We start from the raw sequence: 24002 nt of genomic DNA on the forward strand, positions 1-24002 counted from the left end.
ACCCCACACCAAAATTAAAACAAAAAGGCCCTTAGGTCTGGTATGTATTGTAGGGGAACACCACACCAAAATTTAAAAAAAAACAAAAAACGGTGTGGGGGACCAGACCTAAAATCCAAATCCTTTGCACATCTAGAGTGTGAGATTCTTGCCCATTCATCTTTGTAAAATAGCTCAAATTCTGTCAGATTGGATGGAGAGTGTCTGTTAACAGCAATTTTCAAGTCTTGCCACAGATTCTCAAATGGATTTAGATCTGGACTTTGACTGGGCCACTCTAACACATGAATATGCTTTGATCTAAACCATGGATGTTAAAAAATACTTTTTCAAGGCACTGTAAATAACTTTCCTATATATATATATATATATATATATATATATATATATATGAATGCCTTACCTGATTTTACCTTAACCAGCCAAGCTTCGTAAAGTATATGTAAACCCTCACCTTGTAAAACAACCCATTCAGTTTAGAAAGGAAAGGAAACTCAAAACATTTGTGTAGCGATATTAAAAAAAGCCCTTAAAAAGACTTTTTCCCCCTTTTTTCTACATGATCACATTCCCTCTGTTCTCAGCTGCCAAAGAGCGAGGGGAGGAGACATAGTTTGATAGTTAGTCTGGCCGAAAAAAGACAAACATCCATCCAGTTCAACCAAAAAACAAAAGGCAAAAAACCCAGCAAAGCACAATCCAATTTGCTCTTGCAGGGGAAAACATTCCTTCCTGATCCCCCGAGAGGCAATCGGATATTCCCTGGATCAACTTTACCTATAAATGTTAGTATCCAGTTATATTCTGTGTATCTAAGAAACAATCCAGGCCTTTTTTAAAGCAATCCACTGAGCTGGCCAGAACCAACTCTTGAGGGAGTCTATTCCACATTTTCACAGCTCTTACTGTGAAGAAACCTTTTTGTGTTTGGAGATTACATTTCTTTCCCTCCAGACGTAAAGCGTGCCCCCTTGTCCTCTGTGATGACCTCAGGGTGAATAGCTCCACACAGAGTTCACTATATGAACCACTGATGTATTTATACATGGTGATCATATCCCCCCTTAATCTCCTCTTCTCAAGAGAGAATAAATTCAGTTCCTCTAATCTTTCCTCATAGCTGATCTCCTCCATGCCTCTTATCAGTTTGGTTGCCCTTCTCTGTACTTTCTCCTGTTCCCCAATGTTCTTTTTGTGAATTGGTGCCCAAAACTGAACTGCATATTCCAGATGAGGTCTTACTAATGATTTGTACCGGGGAAAATTATCTCTCTCTCTCTCTGGAGTCTATATCTCTTTTAATACAAGAGAGGATTTTGCTCGCTTTAGAAACCGCAGCTTGGCATTGCATGCCATTATTAAGCTTGTGATCTACCAGAACTACCAGATCCTTCTCCGCCATTGATTCCCCCAGTTGTACCCCCCCTAGTATGTATGATGCATGCATATTCTTAGTTAGTTGACAATAGGAAAGCAGAGGGAATGGCAGGAATACCAGGGATTTCCCACAGCAAAGCAATACAAAGAGAATATCAGGAATATGAAATGTTGGGTTTAAATACTCTTTAATTTCTCCTATGATCAATGAGAACATAGTGCATGGATGTACTCATGCTATATCTACACAGGTATGACGATTTGGAGAAGACTTGATGGCTCGAATGGAGGGATGACACCGTGTGCCAAGAGTGGGAAAAGTATCACTTACTGTCTATTCCCCCTCCCTTCCATCTACTCACTTGCGGTTGCACTGCCGAATTTGATCCAGTTCGTAAACTGTGAATGGCCGAAAGGATCGATGAGACGGTAGTCCTGGAATGTTGGGGATTGTTAGTATAGGTCTGTGTGGGAAATAAGGAAAAAAATACTCTTATGTGGCTGATGATTACAATGTTGATGAAAATAACAACAATTAATATTAATAAACTTACGGTCCCGGAACCATCATGTCTATAGGGCGGTCACATGACAGGCAGTGGAATAATTGCCTAAAAAGTAACAGTTAAACATAGAGATTTAGGTATAAAATTGATAAATATTTTAATTACTGCTGTGTTCTGAACATACGAAGGGGGAAAATAAGGTGAAACTTGTGTATATATAACTGTACAACACATTATGGCTTATATATTATATCAGAGGTGTGGACATTTTTTAAAAAACGACTTGTCCAAGAGAATAAATCGGGGTCTCAATCTATTTGTCCTTCATAGCAATGTACTTGTCCTGATAAATAAAAATGTAACAAAACTGTATTTAAATAAGGTTTTACCATTATGTTGTTTGTCTCCTCCTCCCCTCCCTGCCTCTCTCCAGCACTGCACCCAGGGACTAGCAGGGAGGGGAGAGGCCTTGCAGTGTAAAGAGCACCAGTTGGGTGCTTGTCAGGAAAGAGGGGTCTCGGGTTCTCTTAATATTCAGCAGAAACGAATCTGCTGAGTGAATAAATAAAGCGCGGGTCCCAATAAGAAAAAAAACAAAAAAACTTTGTTTCTTCAGGTTACCCTTGCTCGTGGAAGCACTTGGGTGCTCGATACAAGTGCATGCTGAGCAGCCAAATCAGGCTCTGGTATCCACCCCATTTGGCTCCATTCACACCTTGGCATTTTGGGACAGCGATTTTGCCCGCGATCTCAAAAAGCACCACAATCCCAAAATGCAGGTTCAGGTGCCATTATTTTCAATGGCATCTAAAACAGTGCGTTTTTTTTTTTTGCCACGACTGTTGATTTATCGTGCAGCAAATTACATTGCATGAAGCTTGTCACCCAAAAGAAGCTCTTACTCCTTTTTGGGTGACAAGCTTCATGCGATGCGATTTGCCACAATTGCCGCATGATAAACCGTGGCAAAACCTCACTGCGTTTTAGGTGCCATTGAGAATAATGGCACCTGAACCTGCGGTTTGTGATTGTAGTGCGTTTTGAGACTGCACAGCAATTCTGCTGTGATCCCAAAAGGTGTGAATGGAACCTTAGTCCTGGTTCACACTGATGTGGATCAGATTAGATCCGAAAGGCATAGTTTTGCATGGCTTCTGAAAATACACTGTTTTCTTTGTAGGAAATTCAGTGGTGTGATTTTAATCTGGTTAGAAAAAGGGTCCAGTGATGCATTCCAAAACTCGCACAAAATAGAGTATAGTGGAATTCTGAGATAACTGTTCACATGGGATGCGATTCATAGCTGATTTTGCATAGAAGTGGCTGAAAGACAATTTTGCATAGCAGTTGCTAGAAGACAGATATGTAGAGAAGAGGATAGACTGCATTTGTAGCATATGAAGGCAGATTAAAAATTGCAGCGACACTAAATTTGCATTAAACAAAAGGGTATTCACATCCCTGATTCTATCAGAATCATACCCAAACCACTGAACTACCTTTGACAATCTCACTGAAAACTGACATGCACTGCATAAAGCAAACACTGCAGCTTGTCATAGGGCTAAATAAAAGAAAAAACCCCACCTGCCCGGCATATGGAACTGCATGTCCTGGGCATCAGGTGATATGATTTGCACATCCCTGAATATACAGTATATGGTACTTTCAGATTCAAAATTATTTAAGAAATTATATATTTATAATGCGGCAGCAGACTCAATCAACAAACTTTTTTCTTCCTAAAGTGTTACTAAACCCAGGAGTTCTCCACATCTGTTGGATCTCTCAGTGGTTGTTGCCCACCTCTCAGTTGGACTGCTTTTGGACATCCTGACTCTTTTAAGAATACCTAAATCCCTGCAGCCTTTAAAGTGTTACTAAACCCCGAACCCTTCATTCACTATATCCGGTCTCCCAGGACCCTGCATTCACTCTATCCGGTCTCACACAGTACACAGAACACGGAAATGCAATTATTTTAGGAAATATAAACTGCTAAATACCTTTTCTCATCAGAATTATATAGCAGTCTTGCAACTTCTATCAGTGTCCAGCTGAGCACTGGTTAAAGCTTGTAGGAGGGGTTTTCATTCTGTTCTGACTGTCCTATGAGGCTGCATAACCCCTGACCCTCTGTCTGGACAGTGCTGATTGGCCCTCTGCTGATCACATGCATTCTCCCAAAGAGAAAATAAAACACTCTAGCAATACATATGAAACTAAGCATGTGCAGAGCGACTCCTAGAGCTCTGTACTATCAGCAGATGGATTGGGGACAATAGAAAAAGGAGAGGACCAGAGAAGACAGGATCAAACAGCCTTTTTATGCAGAGGATTAACCCCTTAGGTTCCACAGTGAGTATAACAAGCACACTTTACTGCATATGCAGACTGATTTTACTGTTGTGGGTTTGTGCAGTAACCTATAGCAGCCAATCAGAATGGAAAGGACCAGGCAATGATACAAATGGGAGATTTAAAGGATAATCTTTATTTTTTAGAAATCCCTCTTGGACTGCTCATGCATCAACAGTGTGTAAGAAAACTGTGCTGTCAGAAAGTCTGCCATTACTAACCTCCTTCTAAAACACTACTTAGGGTAGGGACTTGCAGCACTCCCATTTCTGATGTGAAAAGTATACCTTATGGAGCTGCTCCGAGCTATGACTGAAAAGAAAAGGATCACTCCACCAGTAAGTGAGAAGAGGGGAGCATGAGTCCGAGTGATTCCAGTGTCAGCCAATACAAGTGAAGGGATGGACACTGCTCAACCCACCCCAGGAGTCCAATGTAGAGGAATGGCCACAGCCACCGAACTGGCCACACCCTTTGTGACCAAGCCCTGGTAGGCGGAGCGAAACGCAGAAGGTGTGGCCAGTACGGCAGCTGAGACCATTTCTCTACATTCGACTTCTGGGGTCGGTTGAGCAGTGTCCATCCCTTCACTCCCATTTCTGATGGGATATTTCGGATGTAATCTCAAAGAATTGCATGCCCTCTGCTGGTCGCTGTGGTGCTTCCCATCAACTCTTATGTCTCTGAAAGTGACATTGGACTGGGTGGGAGAAACCACAGTACCCAATGAGGGGCCCGTTACTGCACACACTACATGTGTCAAATAATAAAACTAAAGTTCTATTGCTTAAAACACAGGGCCAAGATACTAGCATTTCTCCCTGCACTGACCCAAGAAAAGAACAGAAGACCATGCAATGGATCCCTCATATCTTTGGGACAATGTGGACGAACCCTGAACCTATGCAATGCTATATTAGGACTTTCACACCATTTGCTGTTCACAATAGATGTCCAAATTAACAAAATGGAATAACTAAAAATAAATGTCTCTGGGTACTTTTATGATATCCATGAAACCCCAGGGATTTTTCATTTTGTGAAAAACATAAACATTGAATTGATTTGTAATACCTAACTATACAACCTTGTGTTATGCTTTACTTAAAAACTATCAATAACTAGATTGAACAAGAAAAACGGAATTGATATCATATAGTTTTTCAGAGATGGTCCAGTGAAATGAACCAACTGCAATACTAAAACGTGGGGTCTTGTGAGCTACTATGGTGTATAGACAATGTGAATGAATATATAAATATTGTGAATAATGTGAAAACAATAATAAAATATAAAACAAAAAGAAGCTAAGGCACTATATACATTTTTTACATTCACTTTCAGTTGTGTTCAAAATAATAGCAGTGTGTTGAAAAAAGTGAATAAAGCTTAAAATCCATCTAATAGCTTTTATTTTCATACACACAAATGCATTGGGAACACTACACATTCTATTCCAAATCAAAACATGAAGAAAAATATATCAAATTTGTGTTGTTCCTCTAAAAAAATTGAAGAAAAGTGAATATTAGACTGTTCAAAAAAATAGCAGTGTTTGTATTCTTTACAAACTCAAACATTCACTATATAAACTGAAAAATGTTTGAAGATTTTGCTTTCCTTTGAATCACTTAATTAATATTTAGTTGTATAAGTACTGTTTCTGAGAACTGCTGTACATCTGTGTTGCATGGAGACAACCAACTTCTGGCACCTGTGAACAGGTATTCCAGCCCAGGATGATTGGACTACATTCCACAGTTCTCTATTTCTTGGTTTTGCCTCAGAAACTGCATTTTTGATGTCACCCCACAAGTTTTCTATTGGATTAAGATCTGGGGATTGGGCTGGCCACTCCATAACGTCAATCTTGTTGGTCTGGAACCAAGATGTTGCACGTTTTCTGGTGTGTTTGGGGTCGTTGTCTTGTTGGAACACCCATTTCAAGGGCATTTCCTCTTCAGCATAAGGCAGCATGACCTCTTCAAGTATTCTGATGTATTCAAACTGATCCATGATCCCTGGTATGCGTTAAATAGGCCCAACACCGTAGTATGAGAAACATCCCCATATCATGATGCTTGCACAACCATACTTCACTGTCTTCACAGTGTACTGTGGCTTGAATTCAGTGTTTGGGGGTCGTCTGACAAACTGTCTCCGGCCACTAGACCCAAAAAGAACAATCTTACTTTCATCAGTCCACAAAATGTTGCGCCATTTCTCTTTAGGCCAGTCAATGTGCTCTTTGGCCAATTGTAACCTCTTCAGCACGTCTTTTTTTTCAACAGTGGGACTTTGCGGGGGCTTCGTGCAGATAGCTTGGCTTCACATAGGCGTCTTCTAATTGTAACAGTACTCACAGGTAACTTTACACCTTCTTTCATCTTCCTGGAGCTGATTGTTGGCTGAGTCCTTGCCATTTTGGCTATTCTTCTATCCATTCGAATGGTAGTTTTTCGCTTACTTCCACGTCTTTCAGGTTTTGGTTGCCATTTTAAAGCATTTGCGATTATTTTAGCTGAGCAGCCTATCATTTTCTGCGCTTCTTTATATGTTTTCCCCTCTCCAAACAACTTTTTAATCAAGGTACGCTGTTCTTCTGAACAATGTCTGGAACGACCCATTTTCCTCAGAATTTCAGAGAGAAATGCACTGTAACCAGCATGTACAACAGTTGCTGCCTTCCTTCCTTAAATAAGGGCAATAATTGCCACCTGTTTTTCAAAGAATGAATGACCTCACTAATAGAACGCCACACTGTTATTATTTTGAACACGCCCCTTTCAATTAGTGATTCAATTACACAGAATCAGCAGCATGCATGTCATGACTGTTGGGTCTGTTGGAATTCTATTACTCTACTACACCTGATAGTAAATTATTTGCCATGTAGAAATATCATTTCTACCAAAAACAGTGATTGATCAGGTTAGTGATGTCTGACTGCTATTATTTTGAACACATGGAGAAATAATTCTAAGCAAACGAGGAGACCCCTTAGTGGGAAGAGGGATAACTCCATCCATCCATCTGCCTCCAAGACAAGGTCCCTAGGAAGCGGCGAGACCCTCTACTGGGAAAAGGGAGAACTCTGTCCGTCCATCCATCCATATAGGGAATAGGGATAATCTCATCCACTCATCTCTAAGTCCAATTAAAGGGACACAAGCCTTTTAAGACCTCACTTAACGGTTTGGTCATATATGCCAGGTGAGAGCACAACCGGTGAAGGTGTACACATTTTTTGGTGAACTGCATGATATATATTTTGTATTACACCATTAGAAGAAATGTCAGAATCACGGATTAATTAAGGACATGTATGCAGCAGCAGCAGCAGCATGATTGCATTGTCACTTCTAATTTGATGTTGGATTATTATTTATATATTTATTTATTCTATTCACATATTTGATATTTTTTATTACTACTGTTAGTGGAGCGCAACACTTATTTTTGATTTTTATGAACCAACTGCAATGATGCCCTCTACTGGTCGTAAGATATTACACCTTCAGATCTGCCAATGCACTGTATTGTTATCCCTTTGATTGGATTCACATCTGTCAGTGTGTAGTTTCATGTGTTTTTATGTTTGATGTCAACAATCACATGTGCACATTAAAATACATAGGTGTGAAAAGGACCTTACTTGCGAATACCAGCAGCATCATCAGACTCGTACTGGGGTGGTTTTTCCTGCAGTTGACGGCGGATTTCCTTCCAGCGTTCCTCTAACTTATTTTTTAGAGGGTCCAGTTCCATGCGATCCAGCTGTAAAAGGGAGCTGGGTAAGAACAGGCCTATATGTATACTGGCCTCTGTGTGTATACTGTACATAGATTTTTCCTGACTCTCATTTACTGAACACTGAAAATATACATAAACAAATTCTAATCAAGGATGACTTTTTTTCTGACTTGGTTTGTAAGTGATAATGATACCCTCAGTTTTTAAGCACTTTCAGAAGTTGATTTGATCACTTACTGAGTATGCAGCATCTTGATCTTTTAATCCTTTGTCTATGTTCCACTTTAAGCTTCTACCATGACCACTGCTCTAAGTTTCCCCAGGGTGGCTCCTTTCTTATGCAGAATTCTATAGAGCCACTTTTGCATGCAGTAACTAGAGTTGTGTCTCTACACTGTGCACCAATAGAAACACACCCCATAGCCTAGGATGGCAAGGTACTCCCCTGCTCCTCCCCCTCCCTTCTACAAGCTAACAGGCTGGAGAGGCCACAGTCCAATGTTAACTCTTTACTGTAAAGAATAGAAGCTCAGGGAAGCAGCACTGAAAGTGCAGGAGCCAGCAGCATTGTAAGTTTTAAACTGCAAGTAAAAAAGAAAAAGGGAGCGCTTTTCAAATAAAGCAGCTAGGCACACAGGATAACCAGTAATAATCCTCACAAGAACATTTATAAAAAAAGTGCAGCGCTAAGATAAAAGCGTTACATGCCAAGCACATCCTCCAATTGGTTCTTTCTCTGAGGATATGCTTGGCACGTAATGCGTAAGGAGGAGCCTACGTACGCCGTGACGTCACGCCGTCAGAGCATCGTGGAGCTCCGGCGGCCATTACATCTTTTAGGACGGTTAGTCCTTCTGCACATTGCAATTGTTATTGGATGCATCCCCTTGCTACTGTCAATTGTTTACAATAAATTCTGTTTAATCAAAAAATACATCACTATGGGCACTCTTTTGTTTTGACCCCTTGCGGGGAGCATCTTTTTTCTAGACACCGCTCTGCCCAGTGGAAGAGTCTTGCCCTATGGTGGAGTTGTGCCTGGTTCTGCCCTCAAGGGGAACTTTTTTCTGTTCATCTGTGTACCATCCGAGGATCCTTTTTGACCGAGGGAATCTGCCTATCTTTGCCACCCTGATGATCATTTGTTGAGCTGTAGGATATTTGCACTGCACATTAAATGTGCACATCTGGTTAGTGTGCATTTCTCACTTTAAGTCATCTCTATTGGGACTACTAATATGTATATACATTTGTTTTAATATATTCCAATATATTCTTATGTATTTTTTTTTGCTTTTATCTTAGCGCTGCACTTTTTTATAAGTTTTAAACTGCAAGTGCTGGGGTAAGAAGTTTAACAAATAGCTTACTCAGGAATGTTTATTTTATTGTGCTCAATGTATTAAACTAAAAAATGCTGAGGGTTTAATACTACTGTAGGTGCGGCAGTTCGGGTACAGGCCCATTAGGGAAGAAAAATGCTGTAATTTAATTTACCATTTGCCACAGTGGCTAAATGGTTAGCACTTCTGCCTGGCAGCACTAGGGTCGTTGATTCAAATCGCAACCACAGAACCACCTGCTTGGAGTTTGCATGTTCTCCCTGTGCCTGCGTGGGTTTCCTCTGGGTACTTCGGTTTCCTCTCACACTCCAAAGACATGCTGGTAGGTTAATTGGCTCCTGTCTAAATTGGCCCTAGTATGTGTATGTATGAATGTGAGTTAGGGACCTTAGATTGTACGCCCCTTTAGGGTTAGGGACTGATGTGAATGTACAATATATATGTAAAGCGCTGTGTAAATTGACAGAGCTATATACGGTAAGTACCTGAAATAAAATTAATAAAATAAATAAAATTTAGGAGTTCATAGGCCATTCATCCGAAGGTCACCAGTTTGGGAGCTGAACATTGCTGAAATGCTGAAAAAAGCTGAACTATAGAGAAGTCTTTAACAACAGACTAAAAGATCAAAGAAATGTTTAACACCCCATGGCAACATAATTTTCCCCTTCTGACTATAGCAGGTCTAAATGTTTCTATGGAGTTCATTTTCACAAAACACAAAAAGTTTAGCATTGTGAATGATTTACATTTTAACCTTTCTGAAAGTTTCATTATGGACCTGTTCCCAATTACTGTGACACCACAATTGGCATACATAGAAATGAGCATATTCACATCAGTCTCTGCCCTCAAGTGCTTACAATCTATGGTCCCTTTCTTACACACATACACATGAAGCGCCCATCCCTGCAAGGGCCCATTGATTTGGTCCCAGGGTTCTTTCCCCAGTATGTGCACTAGCAGCCAGGCACAGTCTCAGCCACTCTTCTGACGCAATTATTAGTCTAGGGCAGCCTTTCTCAACCTTTTCAGCATGGAGGAACCCTTGAAATAACTTTTTGGTCTCAGGGAGCCCCCGCTAAAAATGACTGTATCTACAACTCATGATACATTATTGTGATGGTCAGTGGGAAGAATGCTCCTTATACTTGTGATCATTGGGAAGAATTACTCCTTTACAGATAGCTGAAAAGATCAATGGTGTCAGTGGGAACTTATCTGAAATTGCTTATTGCTCAAGGAACCCCTAGCAAACTCTGGAGAAACCCTGGTTGAGAACCCCCCCCCCTCCCCCGACACTCAACGTCACAGCTCTGGACATCCCGGGAATGACAGTCGGTAGAGTCCGGTAAATAGGTCACATTTAACAGGCCCTTCCTTTCCTGAATGAACACAATGACTGATCAATATCAATCACTCATTGTGTTCATTCATAACTGTGTAGTGTTTTTTGTTTTTTCTTTGTTTTTTTTTGGGGGGGGGGCCTGTTAGGTTGGCTGTATGTGGCCCCATGCTTTCTAACAGCAGCCCTGGTGATAAAGTCCTGACAGGGGTTATAACCCATCCACTCTCTAACCACAAAATAAGTTTTACCTTTAGATGACTGTTAAAAGTATAAAGCAATGAAGTCACCTAGAAATTAAAATGATCTTTACATTTTTCTCGATGTGTGTACAGATACATACTCACTTTACTCTGCATCTCCAGGTTGATCTTTTCCAGCATTCTCAGCCAGTCCTGTTCTTGCCCACTTACTTTGCCCAGCAGCTCCTGCATCATGCTGTTTAGCTGCTCAGTGGTGGCATCAAACTGAGAGCGACTCACTTTACCTTCCAAGGCACTCATGTCTGGTTGCTATCCGGATCATATACAGCAAAAGAGAAGAGGAGGTGAGAATCATTGGAGTGGAGACACGGATGTCTTTACATTGCGCAGTCACACAAACATTTGGAGTAACATACAATATATAATACATATTTGGTTGCCTGCAGAGAAATTAGGACTAGAGTGCTGCAGGCAACATTCTATCACCTTCTGATATACTTCCATAGATGGAAAAAATTGGATGAATGTAACAGAAAGATCTGCATGATCTCTACTTATCATAAAAGCAGTGGCCCATCCTATGTATTAAATGCTTATTTGTAAAATTAAAAGAAGAAGAGGTTTAAGCGTATCTATAACCAAAAACACTGGGTGTTATGGCCAGTAACACATCTCCAATTTAGGGTGGCTGCAGTCACTCCTCCACTGTATCTCTGGAGGAGCATGGTAGCCAGCCTAGGACAGCAACACTGTCAGCCTGTGGTGAGGTTAGTGTTAGATGGACTATTCAGTTTAGATGGGCTTTATTTAAGTGATTAACAAATTAAAGTGGTTCCAAAACTTTTTTTTTTTTTACCTTAATGCATTCACTGCATTAATGTAAAAAAACCTTCTGTATTCAGCTTCCTATGCCCCTGGCCACCCTTAAATACTTTCCTGAGCCTGATCTCAATCCAGCACTGTGCCAGAGAGCAGTGGCTCTCTCTTCTCTCTCCTTCCTCACTGGACATGAAGGCAGCCGCTGGAGCCATTGGCTTCTGCTGCTGTCAATCAAATCCCCTCACACTAACCAAAGGTTAGAGCTCATTTACATGTGCTTTCACCTTAATGCACATTAATGTGCCTACTGCTTCAACGTGCTTTTTTGATGTATTTTTAATGCTTTTGTAATGCTTTTTTGAATCCTTATTGAACCTAGGCAAATGCTGTGTGTGTGTTGAGTTTCTATTTATTTTAAAGGAGCCCAGAAGAAACCCGACTCAGTAGTACCCCAACTCAGCAGATCCCCAGATCATTAGTACTCCTGTTCAGCAGATCCCCTGCTCATTGGTACCCTCATTCAGCAGATCCGCAGCTTCTTAGTACCCTTGTTTAGCAGATTCCCTGCTCAGTAGTACCCTAAGCTTTGCTGATCCCCTGCTCAGTAGTAACCCCCAGCTCTGCTGATCCTGCGCTCAGTGGTAACCCCCAGCTCTGCTGGTCCCCCACTCATTAGTAACCCCCAACCCTGCTGATGCCCCACTCAGTAACCCCTAGCTCAGCTGATCCTCTGGTTTGCTAATCCTCCTCTCTCTCTGGTCCCTGCCCACCTCCTGCTATATTACTCCCACACTGCACACATGATATTGCTAGTATCTCCTACTCTAGTCTACCAGCTCTGTTGATCCTCGACTGCTCAGTCCTCTTTCTCCAACCCCCACTCACCTTCCGCTATAGCATTCCCATGTTGCACACCATGTGTGCCGTCTGCTAGTTGCGCCGCTTCAGTCCGGACCTTGCTCACCTTCCTGCTGCTCCCTCCTGCACGCCAGATGTGACGTCTGCACCAGATACTTCCAGAGTAAATATACTATGTGAACCAGAAGTGACTGCTGATGAAGTCTTTCTGGTTTGCTTGTCAGTTTTCCAGTGCATCCTGGGATCTCTAATACCTCCAAAGCTAACTCTGAATAAAAGCCCCTCAAAAGCTGCAGGTGCTGTTAGCGAGCTTTGTCATCGACTTCTATGGAGGCTTTGGAGACAGTTTGAAGCACCAAGACATGGGGTATAATTTTTGAAGGAAAGCAAACGCAACATGTGGACAGGACTGTAATTTTACCATTCTTTTTAATGACCAGTGCTTTCATTGGCATTCAGAGTGCTTTAAAAAAGCGTGTTAAATGCCACATTTTGAAGCAAGTGTAAACAAAGCCTTAGTGCGAGGTGTTTAATGTTCCGGATTGCTCCCTGTGCCAGGAGCTCGGTGCCAAAAAACTGCCAGTGCAATAAAAGCTAAACACTTCCTAGTGGAATCTTTATTCACCCAACAACCAGAAGACAAACTGTTTATGAAGCCTTGTCTGAGAATGGGAAGAAATGTACTATATGTTGATAAAATCTCTTAACTACCCTTTTCGAATGAGAACATTCAGTACAACTCTACCTTCTGCTCTACCTGGTCCTTGTCTGCCTTCTTCTCCTCCAGCTTCTCCAGAGTCTGATAAATGATCTGCCAGATATGAAAGTGTGTTAGTAAAGGAAACCTCTGCTGAGAAAAAAACTGAGGCTACCATTGCTGGCCTTTTTAAAATGCTAGCTCCTTGGAGCACTCATTCAGAATAAAAAAAAAACAGAGTAAGTGAGCGCTTGAAAAAAAAACAGCAGCTGTACACCAAAAAAGGCACCATATACCACCTTCAGAGACGTAAATATACAAAAAGAGGGGGAGGTGCAGCGCTATTTAACCTAGCAAACAATAATGAAATTCAAAATCAAACACACAAAATAAACAGTGACTGTGTGCTAATAAAATAAAGCCACTGGATGGTGGCTATGAAGTGAAGGAAGTGCAAAATAAATAAAAGAGTCCAATGGAGGGGTGCTCTTAAGATCCGAGATGATCCTCAGACGTCCAATATTTGGAACTGCAAGGTGATAAGAAATGTAAAGATTGCGCACTCACCAGATACGCAATCTTTATGCGCATTTTTATATATTATCACTGGATCCCCGGTGTCATCAAACTGTTCTGGTCAGATCTGGTCAGCATGACTTTCACTGCCTGGTACTCGGATAGATGCGGCTGCTCTGTAGATCTGGCTGGTTCTCACCAGGACTCAAATAAACAGAGAGGGTCACATAGTGTGATATCCTTAAAGTATTTTTATTATATATACAGGCACAGGATAGCAGAGAAAATCCAATGAAACAAAAAATGTACTGACCCAGATGCAAACAAAGATGGCCACCGGGGCGGCGTCCGACCTACTGTAGCTTTCCCTAAAAGGAAAGCCACGAGGGGCCCCGGCGGCCATCTTTGTTTGCATCTGGGTCAGTACATTTTTTGTTTCATTGGATTTTCTCTGCTATCCTGTGCCTGTATATATAATAAAAATACTTTAAGGATATCACACTATGTGACCCTCTCTGTTTATTTGAGTCCTGGTGAGAACCAGCCAGATCTACAGAGCAGCCGCATCTATCCGAGTACCAGGCAGTGAAAGTCATGCTGACCAGATCTGACCAGAACAGTTTGATGACACCGGGGGTCCAGTGATAATATATACAAATGCGCATAAAGATTGCGTATCTGGTGAGTGCGCAATCTTTACATTTCTTATCACCTTGCAGTTCCAAATATTGGACGTCTGAGGATCATCTCGTATCTTAAGAGCACCCCTCCATTGGACTCTTTTATTTATTTTGCACTCCCTTCACTTCATAGCCACCATCCAGTGGCTTTATTTTATTAGCACACAGTCACTGTTTATTATGTGTGTTTGATTTTGAATTTCATTATTGTCTGCTAGGTTATATAGTGCTGCACCTCCCCCTCTTTTTGTAAATCATTCAGAATCACTGACCTAGAACAAGAATACTGCAAACCAGGCAACTAGCATTTTCAGAAGGAGAGTAAATCATTAAAAATCATTTTATAAACATCACTATAAAAGACATTGAGTACATATATAGAAATGATTGATATTATTTAGGAGAATAGAAAAAAAGAACTGTTATAGTATGTAGAGACACCAAGGATGACCATAAGTAAAGGAGGTGACAGAAACCAAGATGGTGAGAGATATGTTTTCCTCTCACATCAATGTGTCTCTGCTGCTGCTGTTGATCCTGGAATATGGAACCAGTGGTCTTGTCCAGCTGCCCAAACTCCTCTCGCAGCTGCAGCACTTTATCCTGGAGAAGATCCTTATCCTGAGAGGTGAATGCATAATCATTAAAGTACATTTATAATTAAGTTTTTATCAACCTCGGTCAGAACTGTACAAACACAATCAGAAATACATCCGCAAAGACACAATCAGTACCATACTGACAGTTCCAGAAATATGTCTGCAGAGACACAATCAGTACCGTACTGACAGTACCAGAAATACTGAATGTCTGCAGAGACACAATCAGTACCGTACTGACAGTGGCAGAAATATATCCGCAGAGGCATAATCAGAGCTGTACTGGCAGTACCAGGAATATATACTGTATACTGTCTGCAGTGTCTTGAGGCACCTGCTGCACTCCCCATCCCATGCTCTATTTTGACAGTGCAGTGGATGATGACACTTCACACATTTTAGTGCAGGCAGCCTACAGCTATCTATGTGGGCATTGCTAGCAGCACCCATGAGGCGTAATAAATTAAGAGGGAAAGGGTTGGGGTCTGGCAGGCATAAGGCTATATGAATGAACCTAAAAACAAAACTGGACAATGTAATTTTACAATCGTCACAGGGCTAAATGCCATCTCCAATGGCCATGTACTACAAAGGTGTATGAGAGGTCCATGGAGTTACATTAACACAGAGCATCCTCACCTTTTCCCTGTTACTCTTCAACTCTAGCATGTCTCTATAAAGGGAGCTCAGCTTCTCCTGCAGGTCAGACAGGATTCTCAGATGTTCAGCTGAAAAAGTGAAAAATAATGGATACAAATGACCAGCCTATAGAATAGATTATACATACAGTTGTGCTCAGACGTTTGCATACCCTGGCAGGAATCATGAAATTTTGGCATTGATATTGATATTATGACTGATGATGCCAAAAAACTGTCTTTTATTTAAGGACAGTGATCATATGAAGACATTTATCATCACATAGTTGTTTGTCTCCTTTTAAAATCATAATGATAACAGAAATCACCCAAATGGCCATGATCAAAAATTTCCATCCCCTGGAATATTTGGCTGTGGTACAGACACACAAGGTGACACACACACGGGTTAAAATGGCAATTAAAGGTTATTTTCCCACATTTGTGGCTTTTTAATTGCAATTAGTGTCTGTGTATAAATAGCCACAGATAACCTCAGGAGAAATACAGACTGCCCTTGAAAAAGATGGCGTGGTTGTTTCAAGGAGCACAATACAACGATACATTTGAACAAAAATGAGCTGCATGGTCGAGTTGCCAGAAAGAAGCCTTTAGTGCACCAATTGCACAAAAATGCCCGATGAGGCATGTCAAGGTGTTGTCGGACATATTGTAAACAGGCCTTTTTGTGGCATTGGTGCAGAAAAGGCTTCTTTCTGGCAACTTGACCATGCAGCTCATTTTTATTCAAGTATCATCGTATTGTGCTTCTTGAAGCAACCACATCGTTTTTTTTCCAGAACAGCCTATATTTCTTTTGAGGTTACCTGTGGGTTTTTCTTTGTATCCTGAACAATTCTGGCAGTTGTGGCTGAAATCTTTCTTGGTCTACCTAACCTCGGCTTGGTGGCAAGAGATCCCCAAATCTTCAACTTCTGATGATTGATTTGCTGGCACCAATCCCTGCACTGCAGCCAGCCGAATTTCTCTCCCTCCTCCCTCCAGCTGCAACTCGGGAGGGAAATAGATGTCAGGTTGGAGAGCGGGGAAGGCTGGTACACAGATGTTTACCCTTTCCAGCCCCCTTCCTTTCCTAAATAAACATAGTGAGGTATCGGTACCAATTGCTCCTATGTTCATTCATCACTGTGGCATAGGTAACAGTGTTTACTATGCCAAAGTTTATGAATGAATAGGAGAGACAGAGACCTCTATTCATTCATATGCATTTCAGAGAATGCATAAGTCTACAAAGGCTACAGAGAAAGGGACTGAACTCTATGTCTTCAGTCTTTTTCTCTGTCTCAAAAAAGAGTCATCAGAGATCTGTTTAGACCTCTGATATCTCACCAAAGTACCCCCTTTTCCCACAAAATTTTTTTTTACAAAATATTAAAAATAAAACTGTAAAAACAAAAAACATAAAAAATAATAGAAAAAAAAACACAGCAAGGCATTGTTCACACAAGGCATACACAGCATACGTCCCTGCAAGGCCACCTTTACCCACACAGGCGTTTTGTGCATCCCCATGCAGACAGTTCCAATTATGTCAATTGGGATGCAGCAACTGCACTGGCACAGTTTCTGCTCCCAATTTGACATCCGTGTGGGTCCGGGTGCGTGTCATTGAGGTCAAACTGTCTGTGTTTGGGACTGTGCACCCACAGACACATGGATGTCAGATTGGAAGCAGCAGCTGTGCTCATGCAGCCACTGCATCCTAATTGACATGAAAGGGGACTGCCTACACAGGGATGCTCGGAACAACGGGGCATCCCTATGCAGGTAAACACGGCCCTCCACGGGCATACACTTTAGTACACCCCATGTGAATGTGTGAATGGGGCCTTAGTAGGAAGAATTTAGCAAAAATTTTGTAAGTTGTGTTGTGTTTGTGTCCGCTAATAATGATTTTAGTGATTTTTTTGTGAAAAATAGTGATTTATAAACATTTGCACAACTATAGCAGGGTCTAAAAAATCAGTAGCATATTTTTTTCATCCTACTGGTCATGTACTTTCAGAAAATATATGTTTGGGGAATCTTTTACAAACTCTGAAAGCTGTAAGGGAAAATTAAAAATATTTAAAAAAATGGTCTGGCCACTTGAGTTTCAAAGTGGAGCGCAGGGCCTGGAGTCGAAAGGGTTAATTGCCATTGTGTGTGACCTGAAAGCTGTAAGTGAAAAATGTTAACCTCAGATTTTAGCGTAAATTCTGTTTATTTACAGTTTTGTGCACTGTCAGTTTTTATGATTTCATAAAAATGACAATTGAACTACCTGAGCTCCTGAGGATTTACCCTCCTTCCTGACCAGGCCATTTTTTGCGTTGCGGCGCTGCGTTACTTTAACTGACAATTGTGCAGTCATGCAATGCTGCACCCAAATGAAGTTTATGTCCTTTTTTTCCCACGACTTGAGCTTTCTTTTAGTGGCATTTTTTTAAATTTTGCGCTATGAAAAAAAAAAGACTGACAATTTTGAAAAAAAACACCAATATTTTGCTATTGCTATATTTTTGCTATATTTGCTGTCCAGTAAAAAAATTAAAAAAATCTAATTTCATCATAAATTTAGGCCAAAATGTATTCTGCTCCATGTCTTTGCTAAAAAAAATCCCAATACGTGTAAATTAATTGGTTTACGTGAGAGTAATAGTGTTTACAAATGGCGGTGTATATACTGGGATTTTTTTTTTTCATTTTTACTAGTAATGGCGGCGATCAGTGACTTATAGCAGGACTGCAGCAGACATTCTGACACTGGGGGGAACTGACTTGGTGTCACTGACATCCCCAGTGACACCAATACAGCGATCAGTGCTAACAACAAAAAGCACTGAGACTGTACTAATGGCACTGGGCAGGAAGGGGTTAACATGAGGGGTGATCAAAGGGTTAACTGTGTGCAGGGAGTGTTTTACTAGGGGGCGGGGTGTGTGTGCTTCACTGTAATCACACTGCTGTGGATGGCTGTGCTGTGCGTGCGTACCTTGTGTGTGTGTACCAAAGCCAAACATTCCAGGGAATGGAAACTTTTGCTCAGAGCCATTTGGGTGATTTATGTTATCATTATAATTTTAAAAGGAGTCAAAAAATTATGTGATGATAGTGTCTTCATATGATCAGCACCCTTAAATGCATTTTTGGTGTGATCAGTCAGATTATCAATATCAATGCCAAAATTTCATGATTTCTGACAGGGTGTGCAAACTTTTGAGCACAACTGTATTTTTCATAAAAATGCAGTCAACGTGCCCCTATTTAAAGCGGAACTACACTACATCTGAGCATCACAAACCAGAAACACTATTTAGTTAATCTATAATATTGAACGCAAACTCCCACATCCATTCATGTCTTCATGCTTTATTTTGCTGAGAAATCACTTTGAAAATCACCCACTAGCATTTCTGGCCATGACTAGATGGATTTCCTGGAATCCATCCACCCTTAGCTCAGTCATACAGGCAGGAAGGCATGCTTAACTGAGAAAACCCCTCCTCAAGACTACTGTCCTGTATGACCATCATTTGCCTAGGCCAGAAACCAGGAAGTAACTGAAGAAACTAAAGAAAAAAGATTAAAACAAGTAAATATGATACATCTTTCAATCTGTTTAGTAATGCTAGTAACATAAGGATTAAAAATAGTCAAAGTTGATTTAGAAAGTGAAGTTCTACTTTAACATTAATCTGTACTTTAAACATAATTGTTAGCACGTCTGCCTAGCAGCACTAGGATCGTTGGTTCAAAACCCAACCATGGCACCACCTGCCTGGAGTTTTCATGGTCTCCCTGAGTCTGCGTGGGTTTCTTCCGGGTACTCTAGTTTCCTCCTACACTCCAAAGACATGCTCGTAGGTTAATTGGCTCCTTTGTAAATTGGCCCTAGTATGCATGAGGTTACGTTAGGGATCTTAGATTGTAAGGTCCTTGAGGGCAGGGACTGATGTAATTATAACAATATATATGTAAAGTGCTACATAAATTGACTGTACTATATAAGTACCTATAATAAATCAAATAAATAATGGACAGGGTAACAGTCAGTACTTGCATGCACTTCCCCATCTCTCTAATCCTCTGCAAAGCTGCCCCAAATAATCGTTCAAGTCCAAACTTGCCCAAGGCTATGCACAGTCCACACCACCCTTTGACACCATTTGGGCCTAGCAACTGTTTGCTGAGGCTGGACTATGAGGAAAAAGAGGGAGTGTCCTATGCTGCCCCACACCCAGAAGTAGCAGGTACCTGTAGATCTTTGCAGCATGCTGAGTTCTGCTCTGTCTGCTTTGATTTTCTCCAATGTTTTCACCCTTGCTTGAACCAATGCATGTTCCTCAGACAGAGCACCAATGTTGCGAAGTGCTTCTACGGTATCTGCAAAGCGATGTGATGCCTTCCTGCCTTGGGAGGATGATGATGGTGTACGTGGGGGTGTTGCTTTACTTGGAGTACCAGGATAGCTAGAAGGAGCTGGTGAAGAACGATTGCTATCACCTGGGACCCGTAGCAATGCTGTTGTCGTGGTGTGTAAACCTGGAATTTGAGTTGTTCCATCAATATTATTTGTATTGGGGGATGAAGAGCTGTCTACAGGGTAGCCTGGAGGATGTGCATGCTCCTGGCTAACAAAAGGAAGAGTAGTCACATCTTGCTCAGGAGCAGGACCCACAAGGTGCGCATGGGATTTATCTTCAGGTTTCTGGCTTGCCACATTTTCCTGATATGATATGGCCGTGTCTTCCTCCCCATTCACTTGAATACGTTCTTTGTGAGTTTCAGAAGCAGAGAGGGAAGACTTTTCAATGGGTTCTTGTGCCAGATTTATTTTAGTTTGAACAGTATTATGTACAGGTCCTTCATTTTTGGGGACCTCATTCATTTGTAGAGCTTCATCTTGAGCCTGAAACATGGATGCTGAAGTGGTTGGCACCTGTTGCATAGATGTTTTAGAGGTTGTAGTGCATTGTCCATTGGGTAAAATATATGAAGTCTGTGCATCCTGGAAGAAGAGAAGAAGACAATACTGTATAATATTGACATGTGAACCATCAAAAAATCTCTCAATGCAATTCCAACTCTAGAACTCTAGTGAGTGACTTAAATAAATATACAGTAAGTGTTTAAAAAAAAAAACATTTATTTTTTCATCATCGATGCCAATCGCTAGTTCCATTAGTCCTAATGTCACAGATAGTTCAACCAAAGAAAAGATGGCCAGAATTAGGGCTTTAGAGGCACTACAACAATATTCATTAAAATCATTTCTTTATTAGAATATACACCATTACACAGCAATGCATAGAAATTATCTGCTAAGAATGTAAGACCCCCATTAGGGGTGATGCATTCTATGCAGTTACAAAACTCTTAGATACATAAAATTATTTTGATCCATACAAATGTACTGTGTCTCAGTAAAGGTATCAAGGAACATGAATCAGATGTCAATGACCATAGTTACTCAACATGTTTCGCGAGAATATCGCTTCTTCAGGAGTCACTTAAAACATAGGCAACGGTGTGTAAATTGTGTGTGTGGGGGGGGGGGGGAGGGGGGGTGAGGCATCCACGTCTCAGGCAAGTTAACAGGGGGATCCCAAAAGGATATATCACGTTCTAGGTAGTCCTAAGAAGGCCATTACTCCGGGACAGAGCGGGGGTCTCAGTGACGACCCCTCAGGCAAGTACAGCTGGACAGCATAGGTGCTCTTAAACGGTATCCCCGGCTGGGCTAAGGGGATCAGCAAGCACGGTACACTGGCGTTTGGGACCAACTTAGTCGGTTCGTCTTGCTATATGACACAGACAAGAACTTGACTGTACTGTGTCTCAGTAAGGGTATCAAGGAACATGAATCAGATGTCAGTGACCATAGTTACTCAACATGTTACGCGAGAATATCGCTTCTTCAGGAGTCACTTAAAACATAGGCAACGGTGCGTAAATTGTGTGTGTGTGGGGGGGGGGGAAGGGGGGGTGAGGCATCCACGTCTCAGGCAAGTTAACAGGGGGATCCCAAAAGGATATATCACGTTCTAGGTAGTCCTAAGAAGGCCATTACACCGGGACAGAGCGGGGGTGTCAGTGACGACCCCTCAGGCAAGTACAGCTGGACAGCATAGGTGCTCTTAAACGGTATCCCCGGCTGGGCTAAGGGGATCAGCAAGCACGGTACACTGGTGTTTGGGACCAACTTAGTCGGTTCGTCTTGCTATATGACACAGACAAGAACTTGATGGATGGCCCTAATATTCCAAACATCACTCTAACATTGCGATATTAATGGAATTTGCCTTACTGGCTTACCCTCCCCCCGTTCCATCTACACATAAGACACTACAAATACTGCTTAGTAATTACTGATGCACTTTCCTTTGTAGATCCAATTGGAGAATTGACTATACCCTCTCCATACAGTCCACGTCATTGAATATTTTTAAGTGGCCTTGTGGCTCTAAAGTTGGTGATACTATTATAGTTTCCGCAAATGGAAGGAGGTCCTTCTTAGGACTACCTAGAATGTGATATATCCATTTGGGATCCCCCTGCTAGCGTAGATGCCTCACAACCCCCCCCCCCCACACACACACACACAATTTCTGCACCGTTGCCTATGTTTTAAGTAACTCCTGAAGATGCGATATTGTCACAAAACATGTTGAGTAACTATGGTCACTGACATCTGAATCATGTTCCTTGATACCGTTACAAGGACATGGTACATTTGTATGGATCAAAATAATTTTATGTAGCTAAGAGATTTGTAACTGCATAGAATGCATCATCCCTAATGGGGGTCTTACATTCTTAGCAGATAATTTCTATGCATTGCTGTGTAATGGTGTATATTCTAATAAAGAAATGATTTTCATGAATACTGTAGGACGTGGCACTTGGGATCTCTTTTTACATCCCCTCAGTCCTCACTCTGTGTTGGATACTTCCTACTCTATTAGCTAATGTCAAAGATATGTTCCTCCTGAATATGTTTGATAAGCCTTAATACGAAACTGCGATTTTTCCATGCAAGTAACAGGTCAACCCCCCTGTCACGATCGCGGCGTCAGACCCCAGACCTTCTCACCAAACTTGTGACCGAAGGGCTAACCGATCTACAACCGCGATGTGACGTGCGTAACAATGCCACACCCAGCTGCACCCTGCACAAAGATTTTCCAGCTAATGGATACCGATCGATGTGCCAGCAGCCTGAATCGATTGTTACTGGGTCAGGTTAAATACACAATTAACCCCTTCACACTGCCACCACCTCCTTTTTGATCAGAGAAAGAGGAAACTCGGCATTCAGCTATAACACTATGATGGTTGATATAATCAACTTCATAACCTGGTCATAATACAGGCCTGTTATACAGAGGGTTAAAACAAACAGTAGCGTCTCTTTCAAGGCAGGGATTCATAAATTGCAATTAAGAGCTATAGAAACAGTTCAACGCTTTCAGAAAGAGAGATTTATTACTAAAAGGGTCAAACAGGTGCAATAAAAATATTTACAGGGAAGATGTAACTAAGATATATATATATACATAGAAGACAGCACAGCAAAGAGATAACGGAGAAGTTAAAGGGTTAAGTTACTTGCCATTAAGCCTTGGATGTAAGCAGATCACGTTTCTGAGCAGAAGGGTGCTTTTTGATATCCCTATGTTAGGATGGTAAAGATGGGAGAATTCTTCAACTCACTACTCTTAGGCTTGACAGCCTGCTGTAAAGTTTCCCAGCAGGGGGTGGTTCTGAAGTAAAAGACCAATCCCCTGTTTAGGGAGGATCGGCAGGCAGAACCCTAAACTGGAGCACACATCTTTCATAATTCATATTCTGGTCCATAACTTTCCATCTGCACAAGTGACAGTCCACCCGCGGGTATATTATCATGCAAACAAGTCTGAGGATTATTTAGATATGAATTATGAAATTATATATTGCACTGTTCACGAGTTCTATGTTTCAGCTTCCCTGATGGTCCGAGATAAGTGAGTGACCCATCAAACTGTTCACCTGCTCATTGGTTGATTTGAGAAGTGTTCATCTAATTCTGTCACCTACACTGAGCTAGGTATATTAGCTCAGAGTCCCTTTCAACTCCTGGGAAGGCTATCCCTTCACGAGGCGTGAAATTACACAGGTACTTTGGCCAGTGAGACTCCAGCTCTTGGGAAAGCTGGTCCTATCTCTTCCTAGATGAGAAAGGATACAGCTTTCACAGACAGCTCGGCACCTAACTAGAGATGCCTTGGCCGGCCAGTGACCCAAAAACAGTACACACATACACACTAG

At 41.5% G+C, this 24002-nt stretch overlaps 1 protein-coding gene across 1 annotated transcript in view; it reads right to left on the reverse strand.

The window, feature by feature from the left end:
* The window catches only part of QRICH2 (glutamine rich 2), a 99809-nt gene that overhangs the window by 15088 nt on the left and 60719 nt on the right, over positions 1–24002 (reverse strand). Inside the window, exons 5-11 of the mRNA XM_089682650.1 lie at positions 19950–20703; positions 15694–15782; positions 13308–13373; positions 11030–11194; positions 7897–8018; positions 1932–1988; positions 1740–1841 (exon numbers count right to left, since the gene is read on the reverse strand). Of these exons, the coding sequence (XP_089538776.1) occupies positions 1740–1841; positions 1932–1988; positions 7897–8018; positions 11030–11194; positions 13308–13373; positions 15694–15782; positions 19950–20703 (1355 nt within the window). The remainder of the gene's footprint in view (positions 1–1739; positions 1842–1931; positions 1989–7896; positions 8019–11029; positions 11195–13307; positions 13374–15693; positions 15783–19949; positions 20704–24002) is intronic.

Source organism: Staurois parvus, unplaced genomic scaffold (assembly GCF_062004578.1).
Source record: "Staurois parvus isolate SC_StPar_1 unplaced genomic scaffold, SC_StPar_1.0 ptg000293l, whole genome shotgun sequence".
NCBI classification, from domain to species: domain Eukaryota; kingdom Metazoa; phylum Chordata; class Amphibia; order Anura; family Ranidae; genus Staurois; species Staurois parvus.